The sequence below is a fragment of the Colletotrichum truncatum genome, assembly GCF_014235925.2.
Source record: "Colletotrichum truncatum strain CMES1059 chromosome Unknown Contig_0006, whole genome shotgun sequence".
In the NCBI taxonomy this organism is placed as follows: domain Eukaryota; kingdom Fungi; phylum Ascomycota; class Sordariomycetes; order Glomerellales; family Glomerellaceae; genus Colletotrichum; species Colletotrichum truncatum.
In genome coordinates, this window is record NW_027222403.1 from 1,592,042 (window position 1) to 1,610,564 (window position 18,523).

The 18,523-nt window shown below is 53.2% G+C and overlaps 6 protein-coding genes across 6 annotated transcripts; 3 read left to right on the plus strand and 3 right to left on the minus strand.

Moving 5' to 3' along the window:
* Nucleotides 1-389: 389 nt before the first annotated feature.
* Nucleotides 390-4,566, plus strand: CTRU02_209713 (multidrug resistance-associated protein 5; the record flags this gene model as incomplete). The annotated part of the gene is made up of 3 exons (XM_036720527.1): nucleotides 390-605; nucleotides 659-2,926; nucleotides 2,989-4,566. The coding sequence occupies 3 exons, from the start codon at nucleotides 390-392 to the stop codon at nucleotides 4,564-4,566; spliced, it is 4,062 nt and encodes a 1,353-aa protein (XP_036587367.1).
* A 693-nt stretch (nucleotides 4,567-5,259) lies between these two features.
* Nucleotides 5,260-7,605, minus strand: CTRU02_209714 (DnaJ domain-containing protein; the record flags this gene model as incomplete). Its single annotated transcript, XM_036720528.1, has 1 exon — nucleotides 5,260-7,605. One exon carries the CDS (start codon nucleotides 7,603-7,605, stop codon nucleotides 5,260-5,262), a length of 2,346 nt encoding a protein of 781 aa, XP_036587368.1.
* CTRU02_209715 (uncharacterized protein) lies at nucleotides 5,321-5,638 on the plus strand (the record flags this gene model as incomplete). The annotated part of the gene is made up of 1 exon (XM_070205326.1): nucleotides 5,321-5,638. One exon carries the CDS (start codon nucleotides 5,321-5,323, stop codon nucleotides 5,636-5,638), a length of 318 nt encoding a protein of 105 aa, XP_070060974.1.
* A 1,069-nt stretch (nucleotides 7,606-8,674) lies between the features above and the next one.
* On the plus strand, nucleotides 8,675-10,603 carry CTRU02_209716 (fungal specific transcription factor domain-containing protein; the record flags this gene model as incomplete). The annotated part of the gene is made up of 4 exons (XM_036720529.1): nucleotides 8,675-9,151; nucleotides 9,201-9,629; nucleotides 9,679-9,825; nucleotides 9,881-10,603. 4 exons carry the CDS (start codon nucleotides 8,675-8,677, stop codon nucleotides 10,601-10,603), a joined length of 1,776 nt encoding a protein of 591 aa, XP_036587369.1.
* A 177-nt stretch (nucleotides 10,604-10,780) lies between these two features.
* CTRU02_209717 (uncharacterized protein) lies at nucleotides 10,781-12,097 on the minus strand (the record flags this gene model as incomplete). The annotated part of the gene is made up of 1 exon (XM_036720530.1): nucleotides 10,781-12,097. The coding sequence occupies one exon, from the start codon at nucleotides 12,095-12,097 to the stop codon at nucleotides 10,781-10,783; it is 1,317 nt and encodes a 438-aa protein (XP_036587370.1).
* A 652-nt stretch (nucleotides 12,098-12,749) lies between these two features.
* Nucleotides 12,750-15,141, minus strand: CTRU02_209718 (chromatin assembly factor 1 subunit; the record flags this gene model as incomplete). The annotated part of the gene is made up of 5 exons (XM_036720531.1): nucleotides 12,750-13,353; nucleotides 13,407-14,502; nucleotides 14,551-14,784; nucleotides 14,843-14,945; nucleotides 15,022-15,141. 5 exons carry the CDS (start codon nucleotides 15,139-15,141, stop codon nucleotides 12,750-12,752), a joined length of 2,157 nt encoding a protein of 718 aa, XP_036587371.1.
* Between the last annotated feature and the right edge of the window lie 3,382 nt (nucleotides 15,142-18,523).

An 18,523-nucleotide genomic window follows, 5' to 3' on the forward strand; every position in this document is an offset into this window, starting at 1 on the left:
CAAAACATTCTGTGAAAAAAGATTGGAATATGTACTGCATCTTGAGATAATATGCACAAGCGAGCTGGTCGGGAAAAAGTAGGCGTCCGGGGCCCCTGGGTCTGTTCCAATGCAACATGATTCAGGGTCTCACGCTTTCCCCCATTAAGATTTAACATACTCATGTGATTTTAGGTGTGTTATATACTTGCTCTTACAACCTACGTAAAGTTTGAATGATGGGCTGTCCCTGAACTTTCCCGATGAGGGGGGTCGCTTTATCCTGATCCGCCCTCAACCTCCGCTTTCCTGGAGCATTTGATGATCTCCGTTCGCATTCGTAGAATCGAGGTGATTCAACACAGAAAAGGCAGACGCAAATGATGAAACGAGATATTGAAGATATTGAAATGTCTGCTACCCCGCCAGATGGCGAGTGTAATACTGATGAAGCGGAATCAGACACAGCCAGACGGCCTGCTGCTGCTGCTAGGGGACGTCTTTGGAATCCGCTCAAGTCTCGCGTAGTTCCGCCGGTGCCATGCCAACGACAGCAGCCATCGCGAGAGTGGTCAGCTGGGTTTTTCAGCAAACTCACGTTCAACTGGCTTACACCGCTGATACATGTAAGCCCCGACCGGTCATCAACTAATACCTGTGCTAATAGCGAAGTTTCTAGCTTGGCTACCAGCGACCATTGGAAATAAATGACATCTGGCTGGTGAATCCTCAACGAGGTGTAAAGGGCTTGGAAGAAGACTTTGAAACTCGGTTTGCCAAGGAAATCACCAAGGGGAGCCCTCGGCCACTGCTATCCGCGCTTTACTTCACATTCAAGACCAAGTTTCTCCTAGGAGCCCTCTTCCAGTTTATGGCGATCGTAGCCCAAGCTGTGAGCCCGTATATACTGAAGTACATCATCGCCTTCGCCACAGATGCATTTAATTCACAACGAGACGGGAAACAAGGCCCATCTGTAGCCTACGGCATTGGATTGGTCATCATAATTACAGCTTTGCAAGTTTTGATGAACGTTTGCACTAATCACTTTCTTTATCGAGGTCTGACGGTTGGTGGAGAGGCTCGCGCTGTCATGATGTCACGGATTTTCAGCAAGTCGCTTCGATTATCGGCTCGTGCAAAGGCAGGAGGTTCCGTCCCTTCGCCTGGTAGCGTCAAGACCGAAAGCGACACAAAGGATCAGGAGAATCCGGACGAGGGATGGAGCAATGGCAGAATCATCAACCTGCTGTCAACAGACGCATCGCGCATCGACCAGGCATCTAGCTTCTTCCACATCATCTGGTCATCACCGCTATCGCTTATCATTACAATCATTCTCTTGTTGATCAATCTTGGATATTCTGCGTTGCCGGGATTAGGGATCCTATTTATCTCGACACCGCTCTTCGGCGTCGTCGCTCGTAGCCTTTTCAAGAGACGGAACACCATCAACAAGCTCACAGATAAGCGCATCAGCATCATTTCCGAGACTCTACAGTCCATTCGCTTCATTAAATTCTTCAATTGGGAGCTTAGCTTTCTACAACGCATCGAACACATACGAAAAGAGGAAATCAAATCCATACAAGGCCTGTTGGCTCTCCGCGACGCCGTACAATCGACGGGCATGGTTATTCCTGTCTTCGCTTCCATGCTATCGTTCATTACATATGCAATGACTGGTAATCACCAGCTAAGCCCAGCTCCTATCTTCTCATCACTTGCACTTTTCAACCAAATGCGTTTTCCGTTGAGTATCCTTCCAGTGGCTTTGGGTCAGGTCATCGATGCCCTGGCTTCTACGAAGCGAATTCAGGAATTTCTCCTAGCTGAGGAGGCCATGGAGGATGCAGAAGTGGATTACAATAACAAAAACGCCATAGTTATTGAAGACGCAACATTTGTATGGGAGCAAACCAAGTCTCGACAACCCTCCGAAGATTCAGGTTCAGACGAAAAAGATCCTGTAATTCCCGATTCGTTGGTGAACGAAGAGCCATTTCAGATTTCTGGACTTGACCTTACGGTCGGCCGTTCAGAGCTGATTGGCGTCATCGGGACCGTGGGCTCTGGTAAAAGTTCTCTCTTGGCTGCCCTCGCTGGAGGCATGCGGAAGACGTCAGGCTCTGTGACATTCGGTTCTACAAGGGCGTTTTGCCCTCAAAACGCATGGATTCAGAACGCTACCGTTAGAGACAACATCATCTTTGGTAGGGAGTTCAACCGCGACCTGTACGACATGGTTACCCAAGCATGTGCTCTTCGAGCAGACTTTGAGATGCTTCCTCACGGAGACGAGACTGAGATAGGAGAGCGTGGCATCACGATCTCCGGTGGCCAGAAGCAACGCATCAACATCGCCCGAGCCATTTATTTCAACTCTGACATTGTCCTTATGGACGATCCTCTTTCTGCTGTCGACGCCGAAGTTGGCCGTCATGTCATGGACCAGGCGATATGCGGGCTGTTAGCAGACAAATGCCGTATTCTTGCCACACATTCTCTACATGTGCTTCATCGATGCGACAGAATCATCTGGTTGGACAGTGGGCGTATCAAAGCCGAAGGCACCTTTCAGAAGCTGATGGAGCAGAACAATGAGTTCGTCCAACTAATGACTTTAACCTTTCAGAGCAGTGAGAAGGCAAAGATTGTGACCATCGATGATGCTCCCGTTGCAAATAAAGAAGAGGTTAACGAGCAAAGACCTGCAGAAGCTTCAAAATCATCAACGAACCAGATTGGTCTTATGCAAGACGAGGATCGCGCTATAGAAGCCGTCCCATGGCATGTCTACATTGGATACCTTAGAGCAGCAGGCAGTCTTCTGATTGCGCCACTGGTTCTATTCCTGCTTGTAATATCACAGATTTCTTATGTAGGCACTGGCCTGTGGCTTTCTTGGTGGACGGCTCGCCAGTTTTCTTTACCCCTGAGCGTATGGGTAAGTCTGATACCTGAATAGTGGTCGACTTACTCAATTATGGTGCTGACAGCTTCCCCAAGCTCGGAACATACGCAGGTCTCGGCTTTGCCCAAATCATATCATTATTCGCCTTCTTTGTCTGCGTCTCCATTTCAGGCACGCGGGCAAGCAAAATCATGTTCGACCGCGCTTTGAGCCGAGTCCTTCGGGCACCCATGTCCTTTTTCGACACGACGCCTCTCGGGCGAATCACCAATCGCTTCTCCAAGGACGTCGACGTAATGGACAACAAGCTCACCGACTCTCTAAGGATGTATTTCATGTCAATCGGTAACATCGTGGCGACCTTCGTCTTGATTCTCGCCTACTTCCATCTTTTTGTGGCAGCCTTGGTGCCGCTCGTCATCTTTTACTTCGTCGCCACGTCATACTACCATTCCTCGGCACGCGAGATCAAGCGCCACGAGGCCATCCAGAGATCCAACGTTCTTGCAAAAGTCAGCGAGGCCGTATACGGGACTTCGACGATCCGAGCATACGGCGTACAGAGCCATTTCGTCGAGACGGTACGGCGGAACATTGACCATTTCGACGGTGCATACTTTCTTACCTTTGCCAATCAGTGCTGGCTAGCGATCCGGTTAGATGCGGTCGGTATAGTCATGATTTTCGTCATTGGCATCCTCATTGTGACCTCTCGGTTTACTGTTCATCCGAGTATCGGTGGCCTTGTCTTGTCTTATATGCTCGCCATCGTAAATATTTGCAGCTTTGCAATTCGGCAAATGGCGGAGGCCGAGAACGACATGAACAGCACCGAGAGAGTCTACTACTACGGTACTGTTCTTGAGGAAGAAGCACCACTGCATATCGGGCAAGTTCCTTCCAGTTGGCCGCAAACCGGGGAGATTGTTTTCAAAGACGTTCAGCTACGATATCGTCCAAAGCTGCCACTGGTCCTCAAGGGCATAAGCCTCCACATCAAAGCCGGTGAGAGAGTTGGTATCATCGGGCGCACAGGCTCCGGGAAATCCACCATTATACAAGCATTGTTCCGGATAGTGGAACTCTCGGGCGGCTCCATAACTATTGACGGGGTTGATACCAGCCAGATCGGACTGGCGGACTTTCGGTCTCAACTTGCAATTATTCCTCAAGATCCAACCCTTTTCGAGGGCACCGTCAGATCCAATCTGGATCCTTTCAATGAGCATAGTGACCTGGACCTCTGGTCAGCACTAAGAAAGTCTGGTCTCGTGGATGGTGATGATGTGGGCGACATAAAGCTCGACAGCGTGGTCGAGGAGGAAGGCCTCAACTTCTCGCTCGGCCAGCGTCAGCTCCTGGCCATGGCTCGAGCCTTGGTGAAGGACTCCAAGATCATCGTGTGTGACGAGGCAACAAGCTCCGTTGACTTTTCGACCGATGAAAAGGTCCAACAAACCCTGGGGGCCCTGAAAGGAAAGACATTCCTTTGCATTGCTCACCGGCTCAAGACAATCATTGGGTACGATCGAATTTGCGTCATGGACCGCGGTCATGTGGCTGAGCTGGACTCTCCCATCGATTTGTACGACCAGGGTGGGCTTTTCAAGAACATGTGTGATAAAAGTGGCATCAAGAGGGAGGATATCCTGAGCAACAGGGGATATAGATGATCCAGTCAAAAGACTTTACACTCGCGTGGTTGAAGGGGAAACATATCGGACAACAAGATTTAGGTACTCCAACGTTCCTTACCGGAGGCATTTAGGGAGTTATGAATATATATTTTACAGTAGACTCTAGTTCTTCCTGGAAGTTGCTAGCTTCCAAGGGCTAAATAACTACATGCCAGCTACTGGCGACATATCAATCGTTATCAGAAATAGGTACCTTGCGTCCACCACACGAAACCTACGGGTAGGACCAGTCTCTCATTAAATAAGCGGCATATAAGCAACCAGTTACAATCATGGTAATCTCTACCTGGTATCCAGTTCATAAATACAGATCCTCTGGCGAGCCTGTACTTCTTGATGACAGATTCCAATATCTCTTGCAGCCACTCAATGCCGGACTTTCCATCTGCAGTTCTGCAGCCACTTCTATGCAGCCATCGTGAATATTCATAAGGGCCTAGTTACTTTATAGAGCTTTTATTTAAATTTGTTATTCTAGTCTACCAAGCTTAAGTTTTAAACTACAACGTGAGTATCTGTAGTCTCTGTCCAGTGACGCTGCCGCCGTCGGATATATCAAAAAAAACACATAAAACAGCCAAACCATGCAACCACCCTTTATGCCCTTCATACTCCGCGATATATGCAATTCATTCAACCGTGACTCGTCTTCCTTCATACCATCAATCATCACGATACATCCCTCCTCACGGGCGGGAGGACCAGCTCGTCCCGCCCCATTGCCTCAACGATGCCCTCCTTGCCTCTCCATAGATATCTCACGTGTAGCGCCTTCCGCCTCAGCGGCGCGGGGTCCCAGAAGCCCAGCAACGAGCCCTTGCGCACACCCGCCGGAATACGCAGCTTTCCGTCATCGACGAGTGCAGCGACTGCCAGCGTGACGTCGGCGACCTCCTCCGCAGCCCAATCCACGCCCTCTTTGACGCCAAACTTTGCGCTCAGGATGACGAGGCCTCCGCGTTGGCGTTCCACACGCTGGCGAGCCTCGACGGGACCAGCAAGAATAGCGGCGATTTCATCTGCCGCGGCGCGTTTGCGGGCGACGTAGGCATGCAAGTCAACATCTTTTGGTGCGGCCCGTTTGGGTTTGGCGAAGAAGTGCTTGGCGGCGAAGGCAAGGAGGGGGACGACGCTGGCGTAGAAAAAGACCGAGGGGCTATACTCTGCGCGCGGTGAAAGGAGGACGGGCACACTTAGCCGCTGGCTGAGACGCGACCAGTAGACGGAGAGGTGTAGGCTGTGCAGGCTGACGCCGAACTCAAGTCCGAGCTTGGAGAACCGGCCGATGTTCCAAAGATTCCGTACAGCTACGTAGCGGTCGAGGAGGGTATTGGAGCACAGCTCCACCTCGAGCCTGGTTGGTTTGGTCCCGGGTAAAGGCAAGTCGCGGCCGTACCGCAGGTAGCCCGCAATGGTGTCTGCCGTAAGGGATGCAGAAACGGTCCATGAGCCGTCGTTGCTGATGCTATTCTCGTAATCCAAACCGCGAATGCCACATTCACCCCTCGGGGAATCCTCGTGTCCTGCTGAAGGCACCCGCTCGGGCGATGTCGTGTAGCCTACCTCGAAGCTTGCGGACGTCTTCATTGGAAATTCGGTGAGAAGCTGACTCTTGCTAACCTGAGAGAAATCGGTGAGGAATTTGATCGTCTCACCAGGCCATACGCTCCAGTCGCCGCTGTCAGCGAACGCATACGCGGTTCCGGCGCCGAGCCAGCGGTGGATACCTAAGCCGACACGGGGTGATTCGCGAAGCCATTGCCGTCCCGACCGCAGGCTCCCCTCAAGAACGATTGGGTTTGGGCTGTTAGCGACATGTATCGGGTGGGAAACTCTGGCTGTCAATGAAGACTCCGGGAGAACCTCGCTTTCCACCTCAATGCTCGTCTTAGCGACGCGGTCTTCGGCGGTCCTGTGGATGATGTCCTGCCGGACTTTCAGGCTGATGAGGGGACACGGGCGCTGCTCCGCCAGCTGGATAATCCGTTTGCGAGGTATTGTAAGGGGAAGTAATGGCTGATAGCGATCCGCCAACAGCGGTAATGGGATCCGATAAATCTCCTCGACGATACCGTAGACAGAGCCAGTCAAGGTGATTTGTGGTGGGGGGAAGTATACCAGAGACTCCCGCGCCTGGTCAACCTCAATCAGGCCTTCATTGACCGCAATGGACGGCACTCGCTTAGAAGCCGACGGTATACGCTGGCTCGGACGAATCGATCTCTCAACCAACCTTCCTAGGCCCGGAAGCCCAACAGTAACCGAGTGGCTTAGTGTAAAATCCAACGGCGTCACGGCGGAGCTCTGACTCGCCATTCTAGAGGCATCAAACCGTATTCCCAGATCTGAGGATGTTTGCACCACGTCCGCCGCTCTCTGTCTCAACTGGTCCTTTAACGACAAATCATACGCATATCTGTAGTCCTCGTCGACCGGAAAAACTGGCGTGTGCGTCAGGTCGCGAAGCTGGCTCGCATCATATAGCGCTCTTCGGTGCGGGTCGATCAATGTCTCGAAGCCACGCTGAACCGAGTCAAACCACGGCTGCGCAACGGCATGCAGGTTCTCCGGTAACCCGTCCTTGTGCAGGAAGAGCAGCAGGCGATGGTATGCTTTCCTGACCTGTTCCGGGGTGAGTGACGGGTCCTTTGGCAGACACATCAGATCATAGTAGTCGCCCTCCACGCCGTCGACATCCTGTAGGGCGAAGTCGCTCAGCGCGATTGTACTATCGTCGCCGCCATCCATTTCGGAGGCGTTTGTCATGCGCTCGATTATGGAGGAGGCATCGTCGTCGCCGAACTCGTACTCGCGGCGGGTGGCAGCGAACTGATCGCTAAGAGAGAAGCGTGACCCGGTAGACCGTAGACTGTGGTTGCCGCCATAGTTGACCGGGTGTAGATAGGAGTAGTCGTCCCAAGCGGCGGAGGATCGAGCGGAGGAATTTCGTGAGGTCCCGCCACCGCGGGTACGGAGGACCCGGATGCTACCGGGGCGACTCGGGGAGTCACCCATGATATTGTGGAAGGAAAAGAGAAGAGAAGGAGAGGAGAAGGGGAAGATATTACGGAGAAAGAGAGGGAGACGGAGACGGTTACAGCGGCGGCGGCGGAGGGAGACGTCAATGACACAGACGACAGCGACAGCGACAAAGGAGAGTGAGGGGAAAGTTAGAAGGCGAGAAGAGAGAAGAGGCAAGCTAGTTCATAAGGCGAGTTTGGTGAATTACTCACTCCCCGTCTTGTTTACATTCCGGAAACAACATTCGACAGGGCACCACGTCGGGGTTCGTTGTCAAGCTGGCAGAATCAGGGGTGATTTGGGACTAAACACATCTCGCACAGGGGTCCATCCCGGGAAAAGCGTCATGTTTCCTGGGGCTACAGGCCGGCTTTGGTTGGGTTTGAGGTGTTCGTGAGGACAAAGAGAATCTCAACCCCACTCATGGTTCGACATGATCCTTGCGATCGTCCTGACAGATTACTTAATCGAGGCTGAAACATGGGGCCGTCACTTGGCTTGCGCTGCGTTGTTCAGGCACGAAGGAACACAGTGAACGTCTACTACGACGTGGTACCTGGAAATCGATATGACCCCTCCATTTCATCGGGCAGCACCCCGCCATGGAAGGTGGTGGACTTTTTCCATCTGCTGAGAGGGGGGATTTAGCGGGCATGTACCTCTTTAGCGGTGTGACAGCACATACGGCCCCACTAATTCGGTAGCCGGGAGACGTTGAGTCTTATCTCCACGTAACTTCACTTACTCTTATCGGCTTCTAACAGACTGACCTAAAGTAGCTTGATGTCCTGCTCGTGGAATAATTACACATCAAGTAATAAACCCATTCCCTGTGAGAAGAATCAACCTGGGTGTCACATCCCGTTGTCACAAGAAAAAGGAAGGGAAAAAAATACAATAAAGCAAAAGTCCTAAATGGCGCCATAGCAGCTAACTCCCGGCCCGTCTATGAAAATCGACCGCCAAAGCAGCCACATGTCAGCCCTACAAGGCTTAGACACAACATCCCAATCACACAACATAACCCCCACCATCACAGCCGATATGAACATTCCTTGAAAATATGGCAGCCCTCCTACTGAACCCAAGAGACCAGTTCACCGCCGATGGCAAAGCCCCACAGGCCTGCGGAAACTGCAAGCGCCAGAAGCGCAAATGCGATAAGGCGTTCCCCTCCTGTGGGCTATGTTCCCGTATGGAACGCTGCTGCGACTATGCCGAGCCGCAGAAGCCTGCCCCGACGGCCGAAGATTTTGCCGCATTGCAGCTTAAACTAGTCGAGCTCGAGGATCGCCTGAAAAACGCCAGCAGCGAAACGTCGTCCGTTAGCAGGAATGGGGTCGGGCAAGGCCACTACGGCTCCAGCTCTGGTGCAAGCATGGGCGGCCTGGCTTCGCCGCCGGCATCAGCGTCTTCTGGTTTGGAGCCCCTTTGGGAGCAGCAGAGCGCGGTTCAATTCCCACCAGATGTGTTTCTCGATATCGTGACGTACGAGTGCTTAAACCAGCCTGTGCCTAAACCCTCTATCGATATCCCGGCCGTACGTGATCATCCCGACTCTCACTGCAGCAGACTGACACGTTCCCCAGGATGTCTTGGAACACTTGAGTGATGAGACTGCAGTTCAAACTTCTATTGGCGCCTACTTTGCCACAATCCACCCTTGGCTACCCATCATCTCCAAGAAGCGCATGCAGATGGGTGTCATTTTAAGTCAAGGTGGCCCCGACCCAGCCATGCTCTCCCTCGCCATGGTACTTATGACAACACACCCCACACAAGGTCTTTCCTGCGCGCAGATGCCGAAGTATAGGTCTGCGAAGCGCTTCGTTTCGTTGCTCGAGCACAGCGGTGCCACATCGTTGATGGTGTTGCAGTCGATGGTTCTGATTGCATATTTTGAGTATGCTCACGGGATATACCCAGCCGCTTGGATCACAATCGGCTCTTGCGTGCGGTACGCCGATTTCCTCGGGCTGCCGGGGTTCCACGAAGGGAACATATTGTTGAGCTCGCCTGTATGAAGCCCCTGTGCTGAGAAAGCCGCAGTTCTCGCTAACATATCAGACAACCTGGACCGAACTAGAGGAGAGGAAACGCACCTGGTGGGCGATTCTCATTCTCGATCGCTTCATCTGTATCGGCAACAAGAAGCGCTACCTTTCCCCCGAGCCCTTGGAGCATGAGTCCTTCCCTGCAGACGACAAAGCCTGGGTAACCCATCACCAGAAACTTACATCCGTCGCACACATCTACTAACTCAATCTAGGACGAAGGCCGCGTCGGCCGCGCTTTACATCAAAGAGTTTCTTCACCATGCCCCTCCACTTCATCTTCTTCTCCTTTCTCTTCCCTGTGTCGCTCCGCTCTCTTGACCGGACAAGTCCTTCGCCATGTCCGGGATATAGCAGCAGGACGCAAACAAAGCTCAAACGCCCCCTCAGAAGACCCTCAAGTCCCAGATGTGACCTCTTTATCAGCATCTCTAGCTTCCGAACTGGGATCACTCCCAAAAGACCTCATCTTCCTCGGCCCACGCGGCGTTCTCATGTCCAACGCGATACTTTTGCATGATTTCTACTGCTGTCCCGCCAACCCAGACGGCCGAATTTGGAATCTAGACGAGACAGAGCAGCAGGCCCGCTCGGTCGAGGACATGCGCAATCTGAGCCGAGAAATAGCACAGCTGGCCAGCGAGATCCTACTGCTCACATTTTCTATGGAGAAGGAGGAGAACGGCAAGGGCAGCGACATAGGCGTGATTAGTCCTTTGGTGCTGGACGCACTCTATGGCGCGGCGAACACCTTGGCCTGGCTGGCGCGGGAGGAAGGCTCGGCGGAATGCGAAGAGGCGGTGGAAAACATCAAACGGTGCCTGTCACGGCTGGGCGCGCGGTGGAGGTTGGCGGTCGAGTATGGTCGGATGTTAGAGGAGCAGGCGTTTGCGTACATGATGCAAGACCAGGGACACTCGAAAATACGCGGGTGGTGACGGTGTCTGCACAAACATAGATGTCTGAGTTTAACCATACGGATAAAAATAAGGCATAAGTATTTAAACAACTAATGTCACGATACCAAGCCTTTCTATGATATTGGTCTGGACATCAAAATATGTCCTCTCCCGCTGAATAACATGATACTATCGCACGACATCAAGACCATCAACCTAATTCAAAACCGGTTTCCAACCCCTCCTCTTCACGAACCCCACAACACCTTCGTCCCTCAAAACCTCCTCCCCCAGGCGTCCCGTTATAACGCTCCTCTCAACCTCCGGCCCCTTTACATAGAAAGGGAACCTCAGCCTCCCACTCCCCCCGTCATCTTCCTCCTCCTCCTTCTTCTCCCGATCCCTAACCCAGCCCCTTCTCCCCTTGACAAACCCGCTCCCCTCCCTATCAAGCGAAAGATACCATCTCCTCTGATACATGCTCCCGACGCTATTCTCAGCACCCTTATAAGCGTTCGTCCTCCTCACCTCCTCATCCTCCAGCTCCCTCAACTCCCTCTCCATCTCCGTCAGCCCCTTCTCACCCTCCCCACCACCAGGCTCAGGCACCACATCCGTCTCGCCAAGCCTCTGCTCCTCCTCCTCATCATCATCATCAGAACTAGTCTCGACAGCAGCCGCCGCCGCCTTCTCCCCGATGCCCCCTCTCCTCCGCCGTCTTCTAGGCTTCCCAAGAGCCCTTGCACTCTTCCTCCTCCCCTCCGCATCCTCCCCCTTGGTCAACCTCAAATTTAACACGTAATCCCTCGGCAACCTCCATCCACGCAGTCTAACCCTAATCTTCCTCTCCCGGAACGCCCTCGCCAACTTCTCCTGCTCAGTCCCCTCGTTCTCGTCCTCGCGCTCCTCCTCCTCCGCCTCCTCGCCCCCAGAATCCGGATCAACAACACCAGGACGAACCCTCGGAAGCACCTCGTAAGTCCCGCAATCCCAAATCACCAAACTCCCCGTCTCGGCGCTCCCCGTCTCCACGACGTGGTTCCAAAGACAATGGACCCTCGTCTCCGTCGCGTTCCGATTAAGCCGCTTCGAGTTCGGGTCGCCGGGTAACCCGTACATGACGGCCCAGCTGACGCTGCTGGCCCCGTTGACCTGCAACCTGAGGTCGTAATGCGTGCCGGCGACGGGGTGGTCGTGCTGGTGGACCACGAAATGCGCGCCGCGGTCGGAGCCGACGCTGCGCTCGAAAAGATGCCGAAACTCCGCTGGCGGAAGCCGAGGCGTGTCTTTCGGGTACGGCTCGAGCGCGGCGCCGGCGAGGTGCGCGAAGAAGTGCGCTGCTGGGTCCCGGTGCGTCGCGGCGCCTGATTCCAGCGCTGCGGAGAGACTGGGGCCGCCGCCCGCTTCCTCGTCGTCTTTTTGTTCCTCGTCGGCTTGTGGGTGCGAGGGGATGTCGAGGGACCATTCGAGGTTGCACTTCTTGATGAATGGGTTTGATATTAGCTCTGGGCTTCGAGGGCGCTTGGTGGCCATTTTTTTTCGTCGTTTTCTTTCTTTCTTTATTTTTTTTTCCTTTGGGGGGGGGGGGGGGGGGGGGGGGGATGAGACTAGGTGAGCGGGTTCGTGGTGATGCAAGGGAAAGGTTTATGAGAGGTGAAGGTGTTGGGACGTCCACAGTTTACAATCAACGGCCAATCTTTGCGGTCGGATCAAGACGTAGGTACTTCACCCAAGAGCGACAAGGCCAACACGTAAACTAGCAGCGAGTAAATCAATTTAAAGCTTCAACCTGTCCTATCGTATTGCTCAGCTTAGCTCAGCGGCACCACCATGCGCTGTCGCATAGGCAGGCCTGTGCATCGTTCATTCATCACAGTCTCAAAGACGTCTAGTCAACAATCGGTAAGGAAATCTATCAACGAGGCACTCCATTTCAGCGAACAAAAGACCTATCGCTACAAAGGCCTTGTTATACCCTAGCAACGCCATGCCATGCAAACAAATCCGTTCGCGAGTACATCCTTCGCGAATATCCGTTACTTCGGCCCCGACCTAGGTAGTCTCCTTTGATCGTCATCAGAGCTCGCAGTTTTGCTTTAATCCCGTGTTCTCCATCCAAACAGCGCTTTTCCCATGATTCATTGTACAAGACAGGGCCCTGATACTACCATACAGCCCATACCACTTATGGCTTTTGCTCAATTAGCGTTGGCGCAATGCGTCTCTTCTTAGGCTCGCTGCCCTCCTCCTTCTCGCTTTCGCTGGCTTCGCGCTTCGTCCCGCTTGCCGCGGAGTTGCTCGCTGGGTTGGTGGCATTCGTGCGAGGCGTCTCAGGCGGCGTCGTGATGGGCACTCCCGTGACCTTGGTAGAGTTGGCAACCGCAATGCCTGGAACGCTTCCGACAATAAGAGATGGATTCGTCACCACAGTCGACGACTGCGTGGCCACCGATGAAGTTGAGTTTGACCTCGCGGGAGACTGGGGTCGCTGACTAACGAACCCTGCAGGCGGTGGCGATGGAGCGGTAAATGAGCTGGCTGAGTTTCGGTGGTGGTGGCCCGAACCATTGGGATACGGAGATGGGGGGGCAAACACCGAAGACGGCGTAGGAACCGGAGTGCCCTGGCTCGATGAGGCTGTCGCTCCTGGTGTGGAACCGGGCACAGCTGGGTTCTTGGCGGTGGGCAGATCACCTTGGTAAACCTGTCCAAGCTCACCTGGCGCGAATGAGAGCGTTGAGCAGAAGCCATCAGAGGAGGAGACCAGGAGAGTCAATCCATCACTCGACCTGAAATGTTGTTAGAACCTCATTTGACAGATATAACAAACATCATTACTTACCAGGCAAGGTCGGTGAATGTCGCACAGTGCAGGTTACTGACGATACAAATAGGAGTCTGCTGCTGAGAATCGTACAAAAGTACAGAGTCCTGCGTTGCGACGGCGTAAATCATACGGTAGGGCAAGGCAAACGCCGCCTTGGGTCCAGGGGTAGAAACACTTGTCTCACTCTTGCCCGTCGGTGTAGAGGAAGACTCAGGAACCGAAGTGGGCGGCGGCGGCGGTTCCATGACCGATCCAGCTGGTGTTGGCTTTGCAACCGGTTCGGGCAGAGCCGGAATTGGGTCCTCAGCGGACGAGGTATCAATGGTGATGTGCTTGGTTACCGGCGGAGATGTCCGCAGGGTGTAAAATATAGGTGAGCACTTGACCACGACGGAGGGCTTCTTGTGGCCCGGCAAGTGGGCAATCGGTGCTTTGTTGATGCCGCCTCTTGTGTAGATGTATACTGTATTGGTAACCTCAAAAGTCGGCTTTGCGCTTCCCTCAGAGGCATGCTGGGTTTGATATTGGCCGGCGGGTGTGAGAAGAAGGCTTCCGTCGGGCGTGAATGTGAGACGCCTAAAGAAGGAGGACAAGGTCTCATTGGCATAGAGAATCGAGTTCTTCATACCAAGACTGCCCGAAGGGTGCGGCTTAGCGTTCGGCGAGGGCTCGATAGGCATAACAGCCGGAAGGGGCATGGAGGGAGCTGGAGAGGGTGAGCGTCTCGACGAGAAAGAGGACCGCCTGCTATGGCTGATGACGCTCGGCGGATTCATCGGCAAGGCTATGGAAGTCGGAGTTCCTGGGGCAGACGGAACCGGAGAACCAATCGCCTGCTCGACCGTAAGATGGGTTCTCATGCTGAAGTCTGGGGGCGCAGGGCTGCTCGAGGATATGCGTCGAGGGGGCAGGTCGCTCTTGTTGTGGCTCGCAATTTTGGAAGGCTTGTCATCGTGAGTACCGCTCAGAGTGTGCTGGCCGTCCTTCGTCTTCAAGGAATAGATATGGACTGAGCGATCAGACGACTGGGTCGCGATGTACTCGTTCAGAGGATCCCAGGCGACTCCCTGGACGTAATGGCTGTGCTCGGCGATCTGGCGTACCAGAGTACCTGCTTCGGTCAGACACGGCAACAGAGGAGAAGGCTACGGAGACGTACCAGAGCTGGCATTGTAGATACGTGCAATATTGTCCATACTTCCAATGATGAAGTAGGAGCTGTCGGGGGACCAGGCGAGATCGTATATTTCGGATCCGCTCGACCGGCACATGTGCTTCGTGCGCCAGGTCTCCTTATCCTCGAGACCCTCGTTACCAAAGTTAGGGCCGCTGTGTTCGGACATGACCCAGAGGATCACGTTCCCGTCATCGCCGGCGGAGGCAAGAATCTCACCTGGACGGATCGTAGTTAGTGCGTGCTGGCTCAAGGCTGGGAGACGTAGATTTCTTACCTTTGGGGGCCCACCGGACGACGTTGACAGCTTGTGTGTGCTTGGTCAGGGTCGACAGGTACTCTACTTTTCGATCCTCTCCATCGCTCTCGACCTTCCACAGCTGATAATAGTGTCAGCCTTGCGAAAACAACATAGTGCTTGGTGGCATGCCCGCCAGCAATCAGAACATGACGTACTCTAACATTGTTGTCTCCTCCAGCCGTGGCTAGCCGACCCTTCCCTTGGGGCTCGAAATGAGCAGAGTATACGGGGGCATTCTGGTCATGCCAATTGATGATCAGAGGCGTGCTCTTCATCTTGACTGCTCGTGTGGACGACTGTAGAACGACATGTGCGGGATCGGGGAGGCAGCCGACGTCTACAACCAACTCGTACGATCTATCGCAGCAGGAGGGCACTTGTGGTTGGATAAAAGTTGTGCCGAGGATATCTGTATCGGCGGCAGCTTGAATTGATGATTCGAATCGAGAAGGGTATCGTGCAGTAAATGGCAGCGTTCGCGGCTGGCTGGATGAGGGGTGGGCAGGCGGAGGTTCAAGCTTGGTTGTTTAGCATCGATAGCTCTAGGGGGGGTATGGTGGTGGGAATCGATCGGGCTAGTAATTAGGAGCAATAGCAAAGTAGCAGCAGCTCTCGCTTTTGCGGGTTCGACGTGCAGCTGTGGGAGATTGGGAGATTGGGTTTGTTTGGTTGGTCCGGCTCCAGCAGGTTTATAATTACCAGCGTAGCGGAGGATGGAGTACGAGTCGGCTGGACAAAGGAAAAGGAGGAAAAGAAACCCAGAAGATCAATCAAAAACCTGGCAGGGAATTGTCATGAGGAAATAATGAGACCGAAAGGTCGTTCCCGCGCAGGGTGGAGCTCTGGTTCGCTTTGGTTTAGGCCACTGCGTACGTAGTAAGGTGGTTTGGCAGAAGCTCAGCTCAGACGGTTTTACACTTGAGGTGGTACCCAACCTTGGAAACTGGGGCAAGGACGATACCTGCTTGTTCTGGGCTGCTAACTGCTAACTGTTACTGCTACCGCAAATGCTGGTACCACCACTCTGTAATATTGATGAGATGTTCTGGGTGGTGGATGGAGAAGGCCCAGCCCAGCCGTTCCAGCAGCCAACCACGAGCTGCATCTCACTCACTACTCGCCTCACCAGCCATAAAAGTATGCAGTGCCCAGCATCGGCATCATCTAAGCTGAGGACAATCAAGGTGCACAAGCAGGTGAGCACGACGAGCGCAGGGGAGGTTGCTAGCCAGGTTGCCCCGTTGGATTTTGTTTGTGTCCAATCAGTGAGCTCAGACGTGGGGACTCAGTCCGCTGTTTTGCTGACCGAACCTCTTTCCATTGGCCACCGCCCAACCCTACCAGGCCAACCTTAATGGCCCTGAATTGCCTGTGCGTGCTCATGTAGTTAGGTTAGTATCCGCTCCAATTCCCCTCAGACGAGAGCTATTCTTATTTCTTTTTGTCTTGCGTTTTTCCTTTCTTGTCTCTTACCTATCATTCATGGCTGAGATGAGCTGCATGCTGCGTTATCACACCCCACTATTGCAAGTCTTCCAACTTTTGTGGTAGGCAATTGGCTAGGCTAGTCGAGTCTGCCAGCCAAGGGGGGGTTTTTGTCTGCTTGTTTCTCCTGCGCTGCATGAAAACCGGTACTCCCTGTAGGCCATGCCAGCCACTCAAGGCAAGATGATCGGCCCAGCTCGTGTACGGCTTGAGGCAATGGACGCAACACGCCGAAACGAGCCGCCTCTCTCCCTGAGGTCAAGACAAGAGACGGAGTGACATTTGATTTGTTCCATCTCATCAGACGATTGTTCCTCCTTTGTGTGGTGCTCTGCAGCGTAACCGTGTGTGGGAAGTAGAGGGGGCTGGCTGTTGGTTATCACTTTGAACCAAACAGTGCTGCCGCCCATATTCCCAATTGGCAGACTTCTTTCTTGGACATATTTTGTCATTGATCTAATTCTGGCCTATTGCATAAATACCAAATTAACTTCAAAGATCTGCCCGCACTAGGGAGGATGAGCATCGCAGTGGTGAATGGGGAGGGACTCGGCTTCACCAAACGTTTCGTTCGTAGTCCGGCACGGGCGTTAGACATACGTACTAGATGCTACAGGGCTGACGACCCCCTTTCCCGCGTGCCAATGAAGGTCTGGCTAATCAAAATTGCTCTTTACACAAGAAGTAGAAGTCCAATGTCCGCCCCGTCTTTGGACCCATGGTCTTTTGAGCTGTCACTTTGGCCCTCTTCGCCTCCCAAAAATGAGTTTCAGCGTTGGCAATCAAGGGTAACTCTATGGCCGACCAAAAAAAAACCCAATGGCACACTCTTTCCTAAACCTTCACTACACCGACAGTTACAGGCATGGAAAACGCAAAGGTGTCGGCCGACAGCGTTGTAGGTTCAACGCCTAAACCGACAGCGCCTTTGGCCGAAAGGTTTCCTCTGCAGCTTAAGCGACGGGCCGGTCCACTCTGGTTCGAAGCACCACGCCAGCCTTGTATGTTTCACTGTGTTCAGAGCACATCGTCGAGCCGTGATACGCCAGACGAAGCCGATTTGCTCTGACGCAGACGCTTCATGAAGGCTTTTTTTTCAGTCAAAGTTGGGAGGATCAGCAAAGAGACTTGCCAATCCAGCTTTCCGGCCACAGCCCGTGCCCAAACTCCATTTTCGGCTCCGTTGACTCACCCGTGGCCTCCAGTATCAGACATGGAAGCTAATCTACTTCCGTCTCTTGAGGCAACCCCCCCAAAGAGAAAAAAAAAGTTTACATTTTGCCGATTGCCTTGATGAACCTGGTCATGACTCTTAAATTCCTACACCTTTCTTGAGGCCAATTCGCTGCAACCCGGGACATTGATGAGTCCCACTAGAGTACAGCCAAAGTGAGTCTCAGGTGGAATGAGCGGGAACTGCACAACCTTTTCCACAATCACAGGCCGGGGGAAGCCTTGTCTCAACCCTTCTTGACGTTGGCGGTGAACAGGGCAGTACGATGTACGCGCTGTGAATCATATTGTCCGTCTTTGAAGGAACCCCCTTGGTGGCTGTTACACCACAGCCGGCACCTTGCAACTGTTTCTTCATTTGTTCTTCATCCCTCTGTTGATGACTCCCGCGTTCGGGGGGCTCGCTCCCCTGCTCCTTGCATTGCCATTGGTTCAAGATGATCGTTTTCTTGAGGTGCAGGTTTTGGTGTCGTCCGTTTGTCCGACATAGGCGAGATATGCGACCATACTACTACAGAGCAACTTTCTACCGCTACTGCTGCTGCTGCTGCTGCTGTTGCTCATTCCATATGTGGAACAATTAGGCAAGTAAAACGGACAGATGGACAGCCCGTATTATTTTGCCTGCCAAGTTTCGAAACATCGATTGCTTGGTGACGTGTAGCATAGTGTGATAACCAGCATACTGGTAGACAAATGGACGGTTGGAGCCTGGAGACCTACACCCTCTGCAACCATGCTTGCCTTTGCAGTCTGTTGCCTCTCCGTTTTGATGTATGGCTTTTACCAGCCGGATCGAGATTACTGGTATTCGACTCGATTCGGTCGATTCTGTAAGAGGAAGTGTTGCCTGCTGTGGAAGGCGATTAATCCCCTGTTGCTCGGTTAGACGTTTTCCACCCCAATCGAAACCCGGTGCGTGCAGAAAGGGAGGAAACC